The 19,643-nt window shown below is 49.3% G+C and overlaps 1 protein-coding gene across 2 annotated transcripts in view; it reads right to left on the reverse strand.

Moving 5' to 3' along the window:
• Window positions 1-19,643, reverse strand: part of CDH22 (cadherin 22) — a 123,956-nt gene that overhangs the window by 53,504 nt on the left and 50,809 nt on the right. For both annotated transcript variants that reach the window (XM_037812228.1, XM_037812229.1), the window contains exons 2-3: window positions 16,249-16,884; window positions 1,930-2,224 (exon numbers count right to left, since the gene is read on the reverse strand). In XM_037812228.1, the coding sequence (XP_037668156.1) occupies window positions 1,930-2,224; window positions 16,249-16,485 (532 nt within the window). In that variant the 5' untranslated portion in view covers window positions 16,486-16,884. The remainder of the gene's footprint in view (window positions 1-1,929; window positions 2,225-16,248; window positions 16,885-19,643) is intronic.

Here is a 19,643-nt window from a genome sequence, read left to right on the forward strand (position 1 = left end):
TCTTCTGCCAGAGCCCACACTCTCGTTTCCTTCAGGTCTTTGCTTCAGTGTCACTTCTCAGAGAGGCCTTCCTGGACCAGTGGTGTATTTGTTTACATGCTCATTGTCTGTTTCCCCTATCCAGAACATGACCTCCAGAAGAACACGGAGTCTGATCTGCCTATTCACTGCTGAGTCCTCAGTGCCTAGAAGAGTGCTTAGCACATAGCAGACGCTTAACAAATATTTGTTGAATGAATGAATGCATACACTCCAATAGGCACAAAGCACGTCCTATGCACGCATGGGCCTTAAAGTGCCATTTGGCTAGCTATGTTCGTGCATATCTGCATTCATTTGTGCGAATGCATACATGCATCAAGCACATGTGTGCATCCATGAGCATGTACACACTGGCCCGTCCCCACACGCACATTCGCACTGCTCCCTATTTTCCTCATTCCTTTGAGCCCATAATTCCCTGTGGTCCACTTCACCCCTTTCCATTACTGGCTGCCTTGTTACCCACAAATCTGCCAGATTTGGCTCAGCCTGGGGGAGCTGGGGTGAACTGCACACTCCCCCGAGAACTCCAATACCCCAGGCCTCTGACAGCCAGCTGCTGGCCTCAAGAACAAGCCCTTGGCCTCACTGAGGCAGTAACGGAGGGTGGGCAGTGGTGGAGCCTGGCCTGGGGCCTCAGTGGGCCTGTGACCGAGCGTGGTCCATTGTCCCTGTCAGAGCTGACTTGCAGATGGCGTAGGCTAGTACGGTGGGGAAGGAAATGGCAGCTACTGGCTAGTGCCCTTCACCTATGACTCCTGCTTCTACCAGAACCTCAGGAGCCCTGGGCTGAGTGGGGTCGTGATGGTCAGACCATGGTGGGAGACGGCAGCTCTGTCCCACCTTTAGACTTAGTGCTCTGAAGCTGCGTGGATGTGAGTTTCTGGTTGTGGCTGTGTCTGAGGGCTTCTTGCACTTGTGCTTCCTAGAATTTTTCTACATGTACAACTGTGTGTGTGCAGCACTTCTGGGTGGTTGCAGCCACATCCAGATATGTGTCTGGGGGCTCTGCTTCTCTGAGGGAGCCTTGGGGTGCTGTTGCTTCCCTGTGGGCAGTGAACGGAGCTGCCTGCATGTTGGTGCACCTGGCTGGGCCCCTGCCTATCTGAGGCTGCACCTGATGAGCTGGACCCCAGGGTGTAATGCCTGGTTGTGGCTTTTGCCTGTGTCTGTGTTGGTGGCTGTGCCTGTGAGGGGCTATTTCCTGTGTGTGACTGTATGTGGTTATGTCAGGGTGTGAGGCTAGACCTGGATGTGTGGTGGGGTCTTGTCTCCACTGTGCCCCACTGAGGTCTTTCCGGTAGTAGATGTGCCTGTTTTTAGTTGCACCTGGAAACGTGACCGCGGCTGTGTGAGAGCTGCATCCCAGGACTGTGTTCATCTGTATGGTGTCGAGGGGTGCAGCTGTGCCCGTGTGTGGCTCTGGTGTGTGTGCCAGGGTGTGGAGCTGGGCCTGTGGGTGGGGCTGAGTGCAGGTGTTTCATTGAGCTGGTGTGTGGGGCTGTACCTGTGTGTACAGCTGTGTCCAGATGCGGCTGAGCCTGTGTGCATGCCAGTGTGTGGGTGCGTGACCTAAGAGTGTGTGACTGGGTCCATCTTACATCCTCGTCCACACGGGGGCTGTGCTCATGTGCATGGCTGTGTCCTGGTGTGCAGCCCTGGCTGCGTGTGTGACTGTGCCTGGGAGTACACCTGAGTCTGGTTGAGCACCTGGGCTCTTGTCTGTGCCCTCTGCCCTGGGACAGTGGTTCCTGTCCCCTCCGCCTCTTCCCAGGGTATCAGCCACAGCCCCCATCCCCAGCAGGCTCCCGCTAGGGACCTGGCAGCTCCCTCCCCATGAGGGCACATCAGCCGGGCTCGCCCCAACCCCTGGAGCCCACGGCCCACCTGTGGGCGACAGCTCGGCCACGCTGCCGATGTAGGGGCCGTGCAGGAAGCGGGGCTCGCTGTCGTTGATGTCCTGCACCTTGATGGTGAACTCCGACTCCGGCTCCAGCAGGCGATCGGTGGCGCGGTCCCGGGCCTGGGCCCGCAGCGTGTAGAAGGTTTTTTGCTCACGGTCCAGGCGCTCCATGGCGTGGATGTCGCCCGTCAGCTCGTCGATCAGAAAGATGGTCCCGGCGCCCTCGCCTGAGATGGTGTACTTGATGGCGCCGTCACCCTCGTCTGAGTCTGAGTGGATCTGGGGAGGCAGGGAGGAAGGCAGGGTGGAGGCTGGGCCGGGAGCCCCTCTCGGCCTCCTCCCTCGAGTCCCACCGAGGGCCTGTTTCCAAAGCACATCTCTTCGTCGAGAGACCCTCGTCCTAGTCCAGGCCCCACTCGGTCTTGCCTGGAGGGTTTCACCAGCCCTCTGCGGCTCTCCCTGCTCCAGGCCTGCCCCTGTAACCTGCCTTCTCCTAGGTAGCCAGAGCTATCAGCCTAAGAGGAGTCTCAACACGTCCTTCCCTGCTCGTAGCCATTCCATGGCTCCCCACTGCCTTTCCAAAGAAGTCCAAAGGCACCTCCACACCTTTCAACACATGGTGCCCTCAGTTCGGCTCCTGCTCTGTGTACCCTGCCCTTTTCCCTCTGCCTATTGAGTCTACTCATTCTGCAAGGCTCAGCTCAAATGTCACCTCTTCCAGGAAGCTTTTCTGGATTCCCTTCTCCTCCACTTCCCCTCTAAAATCTCTGCAATACCTCAAGCCATCATTATTATGTTTAGTTTTGTAGGACTGTTGTAACCAGTGCCTCTCAAACCTTATTGTGCATGCAAACTACTTGGGTACCTGGTTAAAATGTAGATTCTGACTCAGTAGGTCTGGGTGGGGGGCGGGGGGCTTGAGATTTTGCATTTCCAACAAATTTTCCAGCTGCTGCTCTGGGAACCTTACTCTGAGCTAGATCCATCTCTTCCTAGGCTCTGAGATCCTGGACTTAGGGTCATGTCTTACTCATATTGATGCCTGGAGAGCCAGGCTCGGGGATAAGGAGTGAGCAGAGAAAGGAAGAAAAGGAATGCAAATCCAAGGAGCAACTACCATGTGTCAGACACAGTGCTAACCATTTTATGAACTTCTCTAGTTTGGGGCTCTTTAAAACAAAACCCTGCTAGAGGAAGTTTTGCTATCCTTTTAAAAAAGTGTTATTGTGGCAACATATACCATGTATTTCCACTTTTATCCACTTCCAAGTATACAAGTCGGTGCTGTTAATTACATTCACAATGTTATGCCCCCATCACCACCATCCATTACCAGAACTTTTCCATCACCCCAAATGAAACGCTATCCATTAAGCGCCAACTCCCCATTCCTCATCTCCACCATGCCCCTGTTCCCTGTAATCTACTTTCTGCCTCTATGGATTTGCATACCCCAGTTACGTCATGTAAGTAAGATCAAACAATATTTGTCTTTTTGTATCTGGCTTATTCCACTCAACACGATGTCTTCAAGGCTATCCATGTTGTAGCATGTACTTCATTCCTTTTTATAGCTGAGTACCATTCCATTGTCTGAATCAGCCCCACTTTGTCCACTCATCCATTGATAGACACTTAGATTGTGTCTAACTTTTGGTGATTGTGAATAATGCCACTATGAACATTGGTGTATAGATATCTGAGTCCCTTCTTCCAATTCTTTTGGGCATATACTTAGAAGTAGGATTGTAGGTCATATGGCAATTCTTTATTTAACTTTCTGAGCAACTGCCAAGCTCTTTTCCACAGCAGCTGCACCATTTTATATTCCCACCAGCAATGCACAAGGGGTCCTACTTCTCCACATCCTCACTAACACACTTGTTATTTTTCATTTGCTGTTTTTTTTTTTTTTTAATAACAGTCATTCTAGTGGTATGAAGTGGTATAGTTTATTAATTGATTTTCATATGTGGAACCACCCTTGTATTCCTGGGATAAATCCCACTTGGTCATGGTGTATAATCCTTATGCTGTTGGATTCTGTTTGCTAGTATTTTTTTGTGGGTTTTTGCATCTATATTCATAAGGGATATTGTCCGGTAATTTTCTTTTCTTGTGATATCTTCATCTGGCTTTGGTTTTAGGGTGATGCTGGCCTCATAAGACGAATTAGTAAGTGTTTGCTTCTCTTTGATTTTGAGGACATTTGATTAAATTCACCAGTGAAGCCATTTGGTTCTGGACTTTTCTTTGTTGGGAGGTTTTTTTTTTTTTTAAGAAATTTTATTTTGAAATAAATTCAAACTTACAGGAACAGTTGCAAAAACAGTATAAACCCCATACACAGAACTCCAGTATACCCTGACCCCCCTCCCCCGATACCCCAATCCACCACCTTTAACATCCTGTCACACCACCATTTCTTTCTTTCCCTCCCTCTCTCCCTCCTTCCCTCCCTCCCTATTATCCATCATCTATTGCTCTGTCCTCTGAACATATGAGAGCAAGCTGCACACATCTTTGAACAAACAATATAATTCACATGCACCTCTCACATATACATTTCCCATGGACAAGAACATTCTTTTATGCAATCTCATTAAGTGCAGCTAGGAAGTTCAAGAAATTCAACATTAATACAAAGTTTACATTCTATATTTCCTTTTTTTTTCCCCTTATGTCCCATCTGTGTCCCTTTGAGCCTCCTCTCCTCCATCCTCAGATCCCATTCAGGATCATCCTTGGCATTTAATTGTCATCTATTTAGAATGTCTTTTTTTTTTTTTTTTCAATTGTGGAAACCTATATACAGCCTAAATCTTCCCATTCCACCCCCTCCCTAGCATTCCATTAGTGGGATTAATCACATTTAGAATGTTGCAATGCTATCACCTTCTCACCATCCATTTCCAGAAGTTTCCCTTCACCTGTTAGGAGGTTTTTGACTACTGATTTAATCTCTTTACTTGTTATTAGTCAATTGAGATCTTGTATTTCTTCTTGAATCAGTTTAGGTATTTTGCATGTTTCTAGGAATTTGTCCATTTCATCTAGTTTATCCAATTTGTTGGTATACAATTGTTCATATTATCCTCTCATAATCCTTTGTGTTTCTTTGGGGTTGGTAACAATGTCTCTCCTTTCATTTCTTAATATTTGCAGCCTCTCTCCTTTATTCTTTGTCAGTCTAGCTAAATCTTTGTCAATTTTATCAATCTTTTCAAAGGAGCCAACTTTTGTTGTTGTTGTTGTTGTTGATTCCATTATTTTTCTGTTCTATTTCATTGATCTCTGTACCAATATTTCTATTTTCCTTCCTTCTGCTTACTTTGAGTTTAGTTTGCTCTTCTTTTTCTAGTTCCTCCAGGGGTGAGGTTAGGTTACTGACTTGAGATCTTTCTTCTTTTTTAATGCTAGCATTTACAGCTATAAATTTCCTTCTGAACATTGCCCTTGCTGCATCCCATAAGCTTTGATATGTTGTATTTTCATTTTCATTTGTCTAATTTCCCTAGTGGTCTCTTCTTTGATCCACTGGTTGTTTTAAGAGTGTATTGTTTAATTTCCACATATTGGTGAATTTTCCAGTGCTTCCTCTGTTATTGATTTCTAGCTTCATTCCATTATGGTCAGAGAAGATACTTTGTATGATTTCAGTCTTTTTAGATCTCTTGAGACTTGTTCTGTGACCTAACATACGGTCTATCCTGGAGAATGATCCATGTGCACTAGAGGAGAATGTGTATTCTAGTGCTATTGGGTGAAGTGTTCTATATATATCTGTTAGGTCTTGTTGGTTTATAGTATTGTTCAAGTCTTTTATTTCCTTATTGATCTTCTGTCTAGGTGTTCTATCCATTATTAAAAGTGGTATATTGAAGTCTTGCTATCCATCTTTTTTACAGATGAGGAAACTGAGGATCAAAGAAGTGGGAAGATTTGCTCGAGGTCAGACCGCTGGAGGGACTGGCCTGGCTCTGCAGCCTGGGCTTTCGCACTTCATCCTAAAGCCTCCTGAGAGAAGCCCTTGGGAAGGGAGAGGTAGTACAGCCCTGGAGCTGGCAGACCCGGCCTAGACTCCATATAAGGCCCTTAGCACCTGTCTGGCACCATGTGACTTTTAATACTGAACAGCCCACTAAGATGGTCATTATTTTAAAAGTGGAAAATAACAAGTGTTGGTAGGGATGTGGAGAAATTGGAGCCCCTCCTGCATTGCTGGTGGGAATACAAAATGCTGCAGCCACTGTGGAAAACAGTTTGGCAGTTCCTCAAAGTGTTAAACATAGATTCACAAGTGACCCGGCAATTTCATTACTAGGAGTATACCCTAAAGAATAGAAAACAGGGACTTAAACAGATACCTGTAAACTAATGTTCATAGCAGCATTATTCACAATAGCCAAAAGTTGGGAACAATCAAAGTGCCCACCAACAGATGAATGAATAAACAAAATGTGTGTATATGCACAATAGAATACTAATCTGTCATAAAAAGGAATGAAGTTCTGATACATGCTACAAAATAGATGAACCTTGAAAACATTAGGATAAGTGAAATAGGCCAGACACCAAAAGACAAATGTTTTATGATTACACTTATATGAAATATCTAGAATAAGCAAATTTATAGAGACAGAAAGTAGATTAGAGGTTACCAGGGGCTGGCAAGTTATTGCTAAATGGGTACAGAGTTCTGTTCGGAGTGATGAAAAAGTTTTGGAAATGGATGGTGGTGATGATGCACAACGTTGTGAATGTAATCAAAGCTGCTGAATTGTACACTTAAAAATGGTTAAAATGGCAAATTTTATGTTATATATATCATTTATATATATAAAGCCACAATAAAAAATTTTTAAGTATATTGATGCAACCTCTATCAAAATTCCAGCAGCCTTTTATTTATTTATTTTTTGCAGAAATGGAAAAGCTCATCTTCAGATTCATGTGGAATTGCAGAGCCCTGAATAGCCAAAACAACCTTGAGAAAGAAGAACAAAGTTGGAGGACTCATATTTCCTGATTTCAAAACTTACTCTAAAGCTACAATAACTAAAATGTGTGGTACTGGCAGAAGGATAGACACATAGACCAATGGAATAGAATTGAGAGCCCAGGGATAAATCCACACATCTACGGCCAGTGGATTTTTGACAAGGGTACCAAGTCCATTCAATGGGGAGCCAATAGTCTCTTAAACATGGTGCTGGGAAACCATCTACCTCTCACCACATACAAAAGTTAATTCAAAATGGATCAATGACCTAAAAGCAAGAGTGAATACTATAAAACTCTTACAAGAAAACATAGGGAAATATCTTCAGGACCTCGTAGTAGGCAATAGATGTTTGGATTTTATACCAAAAGCACAAGAAATAAAAGAAGAAAAAAGATAAAATGGACTTTATCAAAACTAAAAACTTTTGTACATCAAAGGACATTTTTAAGAAAGTGAAAAGACAACCTAGAGAATGGGAGAAAATATTTGGAAACCATATATCTGACAGGGGTTTATTATCCAGACTACATAAAGAACTCCTAAAACTTAACAGCAAAAAAGACAAACAACCCAATTAAAACACAGGCCAAGGATCAACATCATTAGCCATTAGAGAAATGCAATTTAAAACTACAATGAGATAGCACTTCACACTCACTAGGCTGGCTATTAATGAAAAAACCTGAAAATAACAAGTGTTGGTGAGGATGCAGAGAAATAGGCACCCTAGTTGGGTTGCTGTCATTGTGGAAAAATTTGGCAGTTCCTCAGAAAGTTAAACATAGACTTACCATATAACCTGGCAATTCTACCCCTAGGCATATACCCAAAAGATCTGAAAGCAAGGACTGGGACAGCCATTTGTACACCAATGTTCACTGTAGCATTATTCACAGTAGCCAAAAGGTGGAAGCAACTCAGGTATCCATCAACAGAAGAAATGACAAACAAGATATGATATATTCATACAATGGAATATTATTCAGCTGCAAAAAGAAGTCAAGGGGTGATACATGCTCCATGCCACCACAGGGATCAGCCTTAAAGACATCATGTTGAGTGAAATAAGCCAGACACAAAAGGACAACTATTGTGTGATGTCTCTTATATGAAATACTCAGAATAAGCAAATTCACAGTAAGAGAAAGTAGAATAGTGGTTACCAGGGGTAGGGGGAGGATGGGGGTTACTGCTAAATGAGTATGAATTTTGGTTTGGGGTGATGTAAGAGCCTGGAAAACAATAGCAGTGAAAGTTGAACTGTCTAATGATTTTTATGTTATGTATATTTTGCCACACTTAAAAACAAACAAGTTACTTTTCAAAAGTTTATGGAATAGCCAGCATGGCAGGGGCACTGACCACGGGGCTGGGCAGGAACCCATTGGTTGCTGGATCACACAGAGAGCCAAAGGGCTGAGAGAGCTGGGGTGAGGAAGAAGTGGGGGACCCTGTACTCTAGATAGGGAGGTTTTTCCACTATTTTAACAACCAGTACACCTATATCGGTATATCCTAGTTGAAAATCAGCCCTGCCTAAGACATAGTAAGTGTCCAACAAATGGTTGCTATTGTTATTATTATATCATTACCCAATATTAGCTGCCTGTAACCAGGATTGAATCCAGGCACTGTTGGAGTTCAGATCCCAGGTGCTCTCACTACATGGGGCTCTCTTGGGCAAGGACATCGAGAAGGCTGTTCCCCCATAGAGAAACATCCAAGTCCTTAACCCCCAATGCCCAAATCTCAGAGGCAGCCCCGAGCAGAGGAAAACGCATCCAATGAAGCGGGTGAGCTTGGGTGAGTCCCTGCGCCTCTCTAAGCTTCCGCAGAGACGGCCGTGAACGAGAGAAGCCCTAAGGCCCCTGTAGGGTCAGGACACCTCGTACCCGGCCCACCCGGCAGGAGAACAGGTGCCAGTGAAGTTGTCATGGAGGGTGAGGAGAGCCCACCCCCTACCACGGAGGAGGAGCTGGGTATAAATTCTGCTGGTGGAACTTTGTGTCTGAAAGGTGGATTATAGAAGTGCCATTTGGAAGATTGAATGGCCCATAAACATTTTCATATTTCATTAGCCGATTAATGGGCATCTCTCTCTTTTTGGCGAGTCTGCTGATTCTCAGCAGAAATTGCGGGGAGTAAATGGAGGTGTCTGGTGGAATCTTTCCGGGTCCCCGTCCTGTTATAGATTGCCCCAATTAATGCCCGTCCTGAGCTCCACCGAGAAGCCTTCTTCCTGTCCAGTTACTGTTAATAGATTTCTCATAAGTGGCTGGATTGTAAAAACCTCATAACTCAGTTTAATGCCCCCAATAAAATTATCTCAGGACTTCGGCCCTGAATCATTGGCAGTGCCTGGGAAGGGGAGACCTGTCTCTTCTGTTTGTTGTTTATGCTTTTCCTTCACCTTTGTCCAGGTAAGAAGGGAGAGGGTAGATTTGTTTTCTCTGGGGTTCTTCCACTCACTTCCCAATAGGACCTGTTGTCTGCTTATTTAATCAGCAAACATTTCTGTGCAGTGTAGTGGAATAGATGCCCTATGTGAGGATGCTTAACAGCCATTATCACTGCTCTTTAAATCATTACCATCACCCCCATTTCTCAGATGGAGAAACTGAGACACAGAGAGGGGGAGTCATTTAGTCTGGCACACGGCCTTCTCTCACTAACGCTGTAACCATGGGCTTCTTACTTCACTGCTCTCAGCCCTGAGAAATCAGATCAAGCCCTACCTGGCACAGGTGTGGTGAGGATGAAATGCCAGCATGTCGGAAATGACCTTAGCATTCTGTAAACAGTTCTTTCCCTCCTTTTCTGACTCCTGGGTCTCCCTCATGCCCCTGTGGTCCTTGACTCAGACCCGGGACAGGGACCATTTAAGAATGAGGAGCGGGGAGGAGGGAGCAGAACTTTGCAACGAAGTCACGGACTTTCTTCTGTGAAGTACAAAACAGAGCTCACGCTGGGGTCGAGTGGCTGCTCTCCGGGGGCCGGGGGCCGCAGAGTCAGACAAGGCTGAGCAAGGGCAGGAGCTGAGAGCTCCGAGCTGGTGACTCCAGCAGGGCTGGGGCTGGGCTGGGGCTGGGGCTGGGCTCCCTGCTTGCCTGGGTCCTGACTGGGCAGTGGGGACAGTGGGCGCGGGCTCCGGCTCTCGAAGAGATTTCTCAAGATTCTCGGCCACGAATGGAGATTGAAGGATGGTGCTCCCATTTATTGAGTGCCCACTATGTGCCAGGCATATGTTGCAGGCTGTCCACAGAAATCGAACTGAACTTGTGGCATGTGAAAATGTATTCCCATTTTGCCGGCAAGACTCAAGTGGGCCCAGGTGTGTTTGACACCAAAGCGCAGAACAGTTCCTCTGCAGCCTCTAGGAATTTGGTTAATGTGCTTACAACGCTTCTGGGTGGGGAGAAGGGAGAAAGGGGGAAGGAGAGGGCTTCAGGGCAGTCATTGGCCTGTACCCCTTGGGGAGAGGCCTTGGCACCTGTCTTCTGTACTGCACCTGGCGGGCTGTGGTCATTGGCAGCCTCTTCTCTTTGAGCCTCCATTTCATCATTTGGAAAAGGACCTCAAAACCACATATCAGGAATGATGATGGACTTTGGAGTGAGGAACAGCTGAATGCCAGCTTCAGCTTTGTCCCTGACCTGCTGTGTGGCCCTGGGCAAGTGGCTAGCCTTCTCTGAGCTTCAGTTTTCTTTTCTGTAAATGGGACGGATACTGTTTTGCCATAGGATCCAGAGCTCATGAGATAAGCTGCTGGCACACAGTAGGTGTTCAATGTAGTCTAGTTCCCCTCCCCATTTGCCACTCGGGTCTCAGGAGGGATGGGGGAGGTGGGTATCATCTAGTACATTACCCTATCTCCTGACACAAGAACCACGACTCCCATCGGACATGTAGGGGTATCATCCTATCAGATGTCTTTGAAGACTCACCTTGTTTCCTCCTCCAAGCAGTTCTTCCAGGTGCCTGCCCATTTGGTTGAAGAGCCCCTTCCCTGCTGCATACCCTCCGTGCCCCTGTCCTGTGCACACTCCCCCCTGCTCCATTTTCCCCTGTAACACTCCAGTCTTGCACATCTGTCTCCCCAGCTGTTATGGGCCTCCAGGGCACAAAGCTAAGTTTGTTTTGTCTCTGCACTCCCTATGCTGGGCACATGATAGGTGTTCTGATGATGCCAGCAAAGGAAGTGCAAGAGGAGTGGGATAGATGAGTGTGTGTGCATGTGAGTTTCTATGTGCATGAAATTGTGAGGCCGTGAGCTTGTTCATTTCCATTTTCCCAGCACTCAGCACTGGGCAGGGCACCAAACACACTGAATAAAAATGAAAGACACAACTGTCATTAGAATTCCCCACCATCTTCCTGGGGTTTCTGGAGGACAGACCCACTCCGTTAAATCCCAGATTCACAGAAGCTGGACAAGGATGAAGAGTCACTGGGAACCCATTAGGTACCAGGCACAGCTCTAGGCCCTTTTCTCCATTATCTCATAGATGTCTCAAAATGACCTTATGAATTCGGGATTATTCTCTTCCCATTGCACAGATTGGCCAGCTAAGGCTCAGAGAAGGCCCACATCTTACCCAAAGTCACACAGCTAATGAGGCAGCCCCAAGGCCTGTCTGACTCCACTTCCCGGGTTCTTCCCATTGCATCAATTGTGGGTGGCCCTGGAGGAGAAGTCCCCCAGCCCCAGCCCCAGCCCTCGCTCATAAACACTGTGAAAAACACAAGAATGATGACTTCCCTTCCCGGGGGGTGCTGAAAAATGGGATTTACGAGGCCATTAATTACTTCCTCCTAATTAAATCAAAATTAAATGCAAGCAGAGGTACGTTTTCCTTATTAAAGACAATTAAATGGACAGTGCGGCTACGAAAATAAAACAAGAGCAGGATTTAAATGGAAAGCAAATCAAATAAAAAGCCTCCTCCGGAATGAATGGTCTGTTCATGCCTGTGCTACTCGTAAACCAGGAGTTCATCAATTTTCTTTAAATATTAGCAACTTAATTAAATCTGCTCTCCTCCCCCCTTTAATCCTGCTGTATATCTAAAATAGATCTCACCGCCCACAGGAGTTGGTCATAAGTGCTGACCTCATAATTCTTTTTTTTTTAAAAAAATTAAAAATCCTACAAAATCCACATCCAGCTGACAGAAGCCTCGGGGGAAATTACAGCTCGGGAAAAGGATTAGTCAAAGTACCCAGATTTTATGGAAATGCTGGGAGGTTGTGCTGAGGGTGGGTGTTGTGGGAAGGTAAGGGGACGAGGTGGGCCGGGGCTGTGACAGGGGCAGGAGCGGGGAGCGAGCTGTTTGCGTGGGGCCCTCGCGACAGCCGCAGGCCCGGCGCTCCTGTGGGTGCGGACGGGAGTCTGGCGGTGAGTGATGGAGGAGGCGGCTGTAAAATAGGTTGGGTGCCCGGGGTTCACTCTGCAGATGATGCTGTTGCTAAGCTACCTTTGGAATTCGACAAGGACGGATGCTCTGAGCGGCTCCCCGGGATGGGGAGCCCTGGAAGCAGTGAATTAACTGAAACCGTGGAGAAGTCCTTCTCCTTGAGGAGTGAGAGAGAGTGGTGTGCGTGTGTGTGTGTGCATGTGCGTGTGTGCACACATAAACACATGTATGCGGGGACTCAGCTGGAAGGAGACAGGTGGTTTTTAAAAGGCCAAGTGCAGCTTCCAGCCCTCAGCACTGGGTAATCCTAGACTGGGGGATGGGGAGTCAGGGACAGCTTCCCCCTATTTAGTGGTGAGAAACTAAGATACAGGTTGCCCAGACAGCTTTCTGGATTTGGGGCGGGGTTCCCAGTACTTGGGTAAATGACAGATCAAGGTGGTGGAAATATCACGTGAGAACAAAATATTAAAAGCTAGTACTCAGCATGCAAGTAAGGAGCCAGGCACCATTCTTGTGCTTGACCTAGGCTAACTCACCGACCCTCATCACCACCCTTTAGGGTAGGTGCTAGTGAGAGCCTCATTCAGCCAAGGAGGAGTCAGAGGCACAGTGAGGTTAAATAACAAGCCCCAGGTCAGGGAGATAATAAGCAGCAATGCTGGGATTTGAGCCCAGGTGGTCTGGCTCCAGAATCTGCAATTAACCACACACTGTACCACCGTGGATAAGGAAGTGTGCTTTGGGCAAATGTCTGCAAAGAGATGGAAACTTCTCCTCCCTCCCTGCACAGAGTACTTTTCTGGAGGTGGTCTGGAGGGGAGAGCACAGACTCGGAGTGGAGATGATGGCCATGGAGATGTGCAGGGAGGTTGCTGTGAGGAAAGGAAAGACCCCAGCGCGGGCCCAGCACAGTGCTTGGCTCAGAGCAGACGCTTCACACAGGATTGTTCAATCAAATTGAACACAGAGCCCATGTCAGGAGACCTGCTTCCTTGGGTTGGTTCTGTCATCGTGTTGCTCTGTGGCTGTGCCATGATCTTGTTTGCCTTTGGGCCTCAGTTTCCCCACCTTATAATGAGTGGACACTCTAGGGCCCTCCATTGCGGACAACCTGGTTCAAGGAGATGGGGGTGGGTTTGGCTCATGCTTTTGATATGACAATGGCTATGAATGCAGATGAAAGTGGTGAATCAGCAACTGGTTCGTCTCATCTTTGCAGATGTGGGTGGCTGGGGAGGTCTTCACAGCACCCAGGCAGCCGGGTGGAGAGGTGCCTGAGATGACCATGGCTGACATTTAGGCAGATGTGTGTCCAAGCCCTTCCCTGCCTCTCTGAGATTTTCCTGGATCAAAGTCCTTCTCCTAGGCCCGAGGGCTCCAAGAGGTTTGGAGAATCAGGCTGGGACTGGCCTTTCCTCATTGGAGGCTAAGAAGTCCAATGCACATGGGTTCAAATCCTGGCCAAGCCACCTGTCCACTCCATGACCTTGCCCTTTCTGAACACTGGTTCCTTGTCTACTGAAGGGAACAATGATTTCTACCTTGCCATTTAAGGGTTACATGATTTATATGGTGTTGGAGATTGGTCTTAATCCAAGTTCCCGTGAGTGTGGACCCATTTGTAAATAGGATATGTGAAGATGCTATTATTAGTTAAGGTGTGGACTCCTTTGGGAATAGGGTCTTTGAAGTTCCTATTTAGATGAGGCCAAATTGAATCAGGGAGGCCTCAATCCATACAACTGGAGTCCTTAGAGGCCAGGGAACTTTAGATGCAATCAGTCATAAGAAGCTAGAAGTCAGCAGAAATTAGAGGGACAGAAATAAGGAGAGAGCACTCGCCATGTGACGGAGGACTCCCGGGTGCTACAGCCCTGCCGATACCTTGATGTTGGACTTCTAGCCTCCAAAACTGCGAATAAATTCCCATTGGTGAGGCCCACCCGTTGTGTGGTATTTGCCATAGCAGCTCAAGCAAACATACAAGGATAATTTAAAAACAAAACAAAATAGACAGACTGCAGGCTGAACACTTTAGTCTGCTGCTTTTTCCTTTAATCCTCTCAAAAATCCTAGGAGGTGGCTCTCTGAGTCCCATTTTTACAGATGAGGAGACTGAGGCTCAGAGAGATGAAGTAACTTGTTGAAGGTCACACTATTCACGGGCGGGCGAACCAAGTCTCAAACTTGGATGAGTCAGCTCCAGAGCCTACGTTCTTAGGTACTTCCCCATCAGCTCTTGCCTAGTACTGCTTCCTCCTTCCCCATTCCCTCACCCCGTTCCTGCTGGTCCGGCTATCTCACTGCCCCAGCCAGGGAGTCAGGAGCCCTAGGCTTTGCCACGAGGTTGCTGGGCAACCTTGAGCCCGGCCCTGAACTTCTCTGAGCTCCATCTGTCAAACCCCTGCTTTGCTCAGTTGTGGCGATCAACTTCAGCCATGTGTAAGGAGGGGAATGTAGACAAGAACCAGGGATCATTGTGTCTAGACCAGACCAAATCTGGGTTTCCTATGAGGCAAACCCAAAGGTTTACATCTCTACTTTCCTCCTGTCCTTGCCAAGGGTCTTGATCCCTGAGCCTCAGAACCGAGCATCCTGCTCAGCCTCACCAATTCTCAGGTTCATTTATGCCCACAGGAAGCTCTGGAGTTAGTCTCCCCACTTTCTTCTCTGACCAAAACTTCCTGGAAAACTGATCGGCCTTGCCAGAATCCAGAGAACTTCCCTCGGCACCACCCCACTTTCATGCCTTATAAGCTCCCTCCACTCCAACATCCCAACTGCTGGCACTTACATCTGAATAAATCAGGCTCCTTCAGGCCTTCAAGTCTTTGCATAGGCTCTGCCCTCTTTATCAGCCTGAAGAACTCCTACTCATACATCAAAATCCAACTCAAATGTTTTCTCCTCCATGAAGCCAGTCAGGAGTGTCTAATAATGTTGGTGCTGACTTGACAGCTTCTTTACGCACTAGGGTCTCTCGCTTACTATGGGGATCCCCCAAATGGCAGAGGCTCTGCCCTCCACAACATTACACCTGGACTCCACAAGGGACTGAGGGATTAAACGGATGAATAAACATCCTTCTCAGCCCTTCATACTTCCAGGGAACAGATCATCAGTCAGATTAACCAGCATTTACTCAGAGGGTCTGAGAGAGTAATTTTCATTCATTTGTTCATTCATTGAACAGTTTGTGAACAATGTCTGTGCTAGTGGGGATTTAATGGTGAGCTAGACAGACATGGTCTAATAGGGAAGACATATGTCAATCACATAATCAAACAAATGCATGCACAATTGAGTGTTACGAAGAAAAGATGGATGCACTTCTGAGGGCTCATGACGGGGAAGGGGGTGTGGCCAGGAAGGACTTTTCTGAGGAAGTGGCATTTGAGCTGAGACCTATAGTTGAGTATAAGGTAATCAGCAGGGGGAAGGGGCAGTTCAGGGGGAGGAAACAGCCTAGCAAGGGTGTGGAGGCAGAAGAGGGTGAGGAGGTGAGGGCTGGGGCAGGAGGGACCATGGGAGGGGCAGTGTGGCTGAAACTCGGTAGGCTGATGAGCTTGGAGGGAAGTGAGGAAGGAGGTGAGGCTGGAAGGGGAGCCAGATCTTGGTAGGTTATGGGTGGAATTTGGACTTGACCTCAAGTGCATGGGAAGCTGTTGAAGAATTTGAAACAGAGGGGGTAGAGGGTATTTGCTTGGGGGGGGGGGGGTAGGGAGAGTAGGGGAGTGGGATGCATGACCCCAGCGCCTGCCTCTGGCGGGGAGTTGGGGGGGGGTGAGGGTGTGTGTGAGCTGGATGGAGGCCCTAAGGATGGGGATTTAGGGAGGCAGGGGAACTGGGGTCTAGACAGCGGGTGAGGGGTCCCACTTTACCTTGCCCACGTACAGGGGCTCGGTGCCCGTGTACTCCTCCACCACGAAGAACTGGTTCCACACCCAGCCGCGCTTCACGCGGCCCGCGCCCAGCGCGCTGTCCTCCCGGGCCCCGGGCGCCGGCGGCGCGGGTGTGCCTGCCGCCCACAGGCGTTCCAGCGGCGGCAGCAGCAGCAGCAGCGTGAGCGACAGCGCAGCTCCCGCGCGGAGCCCTCTACCGTAGGGCCGCGGTCTCATGCTTGGCCTGCGCGGGGCCGGGGCCCAGAAGCATGGACGGGAGGCACCAGGGCGCCGCCGCTCGGTCGCACGACGGAGCCGGTGCCGCGTCACATGGTGGCCTCAGCGCGGCCGCCGGGACGCCGCTCCCGACGGGGCACTGGACAGGCCCGCGGCCCTGAATGTCGCCCTGCCACGGGCGCGCCCGGCTGGAGGGGGAGGGGGCGCGGCCGCACCCGGGGCATGGACGGCCCCCGGGGTCCCCGCCCGCGCCCCCCTCGGGGCGCCGCGGCCGGATCACCAGGCAGAGCGTCCGCAGCTCCCGAGTGGGGTGTGCGTCATGGCCCTTGCGCAGAGAGGAGGGTGCACGTCGGTAGCCCGCCAATCCTTCCAGGACCCAGGGCCGTCCTGTTTGGGATCCTGCAAGAGAGACAAAAAGACGTCAGAGGAGGCTCTATGTGGGTGGTGTTTATCTTTTGTCCTTTAGGTACTGATTAAGCACCTGCTGTATGCTTGACACTGTGCAGGGTGGAACAGACACGATGCTGCTACGGCTCTGCGCCTAATAGGCCTGCCCACTCCCCACCTCCCTGCAGTCCTGGATCCTTCCCTCAACTCTGGTCACACACCCCTCCTGTACAGTGTCTCCTGGCCCTACTTTCGCCCCCTCACCCAGCCCTTCTCAGTGGTCCTCCACCAGCCCCCATGTCCACAGGAACAAGGGCTCCTTTCAGGCCTCTGACTGGCCATCTCTCCAGCTCAGCCCTGCCTCAGGAATCTCCCACCCTGGACAGGGAGCAGACTCTTCTAGAAGGGGTATCAAAAGCACCCTGGCTTGGGGCACAGAGAGTGCAGCACCCAGCCTGCCACCCGCCAGTCCCCACTTTGGCAGCAGCACAGAGAGGTCATTCCATCCCAAACCAGCGCTCAGGAAAGGCCCTCTGACCTCATGCTACTCCCCTCCGCATCTTAATTCAAGGATGGGGCACCTGAGTCCCAGAGGGCCTTGCTTGGAGGTGCCCTATGTGACTTTGGGCAGGGCCACAGCCTCTCTGAGCTTTCCTTTGGCATCTCTACATCCTACCCCCACCCCCAAAATCCTTTCTGTCCCAGAGTCTGACAAACATTTCTCCTCCCCCTTCTGCACCGTTGCTGACATCCCCAGATCAATCCGTCTCCCTTCCCTCCCTCCATCGGATCCTGCTTTCAGCAGGAAAGGATCTGAGGGACTGACTCCTACTCAAGCCATAATGATGAATAATGGCTTAATGTGGGTGTTTGCAGGGGACAGCAGTGCTGCCTTAATGGAGGAATTTCAGACACCAGCAAGAGTGAGAGGAGGTGAGGGGCTCAAGCCCCACTGCTCCTCCCCCAGGCCCAGTTCAGCTCAGTTCAATGACTCCGTTCCGATGAGCCTCAGCTCCGTGCTCAGCGTGGGCTGGATGCTGGGGCCAAAGATAAATAAGCTCACAGTTTAAAGGACTGGGACACAACTCCCCCAGTAACAACCTAAATGCCTGGTGGTGTATGGTCAGAGCTACACAAGGGGTGGATACCTGAGACCTGCAGGGCTTGGGGAGGGGGCTGAGTACAGGTGCTCGGAAGGGGGAGGAGAACAGGAGGGAGTAGGGGGCCGCCTCCTGGAGGAGGGGACATCGGTGCAGACAGAGATGGGAGAAAGGGGTGGGCCTTCGAGGCAGAAGGGTGTACAGGAAGGCTGGAGGGGTTTGGCTGATTTGGGGAATAGGCCGGGCCCTCGCAGTGTCGGGCAGAGGGCATGGAAGGGACTGGCCTGACCTCAGCCAGGTCCTTCTGAAGGCAAAGGAAGTGGGCCCGAGTCCCTGGGGAAGAAGAAATGCGGACGCCTCCCCCCTCCTTCAGCCCCGCGTGCGAAATTCAATCGCTTTTATCTCACTCAAGTCTCAACAACTCTGCACGTTGGTGTCTTATACCCATTTTGTGGATGCCTGACTCCCCAGTGCTCTTTCCCAGTATCAGCTCCCAAATTTCTTTGTGGAAGCAGTTTCGGGGTAGGAAGTCATCTGTTGGAAAGTGGGGTGATGGTGATTGAAACTCCATTTCCAGGGCAAGGAGAATGGGAAAACCTCAACAGTCCATAGGAAAGAATGCAGGAGAAGGGCCCTAAGTGTGCTGTCCCCTCTTTTCCTCTAGGCCCCACCCTGAGCAAACGGAGGTCAGGAGGACGCGTGACCCTGTTCCGAACATCCCCAGCACCCCCTCTCCCCACACCCGCCCAACCTGGGGGGCCTGAGAACAAAGGCAGAATGAAGGGATGTTTGCAGACTCTCTCCCACCCTGAGGACCCTCAATCCATGACCGCTGAGCTGTGCAGCTGTCTCTTGGGGATCCGGCTTTGATTCCCCACATTACGGACTGGAGAACGAGGCTGGAGTTAGGGTGAGGAGGAGACACTGCCGCTCCGAAGCCTTCATTTCCTGGAGCTTATGACTTCCCTGCGTGCAGGCGGGAACTGTTCTCCAGGCTCCATCAGGCAGTTCCAGGGCCCTGCAGGGACTGGGAGGGGAGGGGCTGGGGGGAGAGGGGATCCCAAAGGAGGCCCGGGCTGCCTCTGGGGGGGTGGGGGAAGAGGGCAAGGGGAGATCCTCCAACGTTTGCAGCACCCAGCTTTTGGCCTTCCTTCCCTCCTCCCTCCCCTCCTTCATTTCTTTCTTTATAATGCCTTTTACAAGTTGGGGAAACCTAGGTTTCAATCATTCATTCATCAAACATTAGTATCTACTACAAATGGGGAGGCAGAAATGCATTTTATTCATTCATTTATTCAACATAGTTTTAACATCATTTCTCTGTGTAAGACAGCAAGCTGCAATCAATTATTTAGCTATGTATCAGGAGAAAGATGCGTTTCTTCTGTTTAATCATATACTCTTTCCACAAATATTTACCAGCACTCTGTGCCAACACTGGGAACACAACAATAAACAAAACAAAGTCCAGGCCCTTCTGGTGGGAGGATGGGTGATAAAGAGATGAAACTACAATACAATTTCAGGGAGTGACAAGTATTGAGAAGAAACATAAAGTAGGAAACAGATGATGCAAAGGATGGGGGTGGGTGTGTTATTAAAGATCGGTTAGCAGGGAGGACCACTCTGAGGAGGTGACATTTGGCTGAGTCTGGCAGGATGGAAAGGAGC

This window comes from Choloepus didactylus, chromosome 19, assembly GCF_015220235.1.
Source record: "Choloepus didactylus isolate mChoDid1 chromosome 19, mChoDid1.pri, whole genome shotgun sequence".
Lineage (NCBI taxonomy): Eukaryota > Metazoa > Chordata > Mammalia > Pilosa > Megalonychidae > Choloepus > Choloepus didactylus.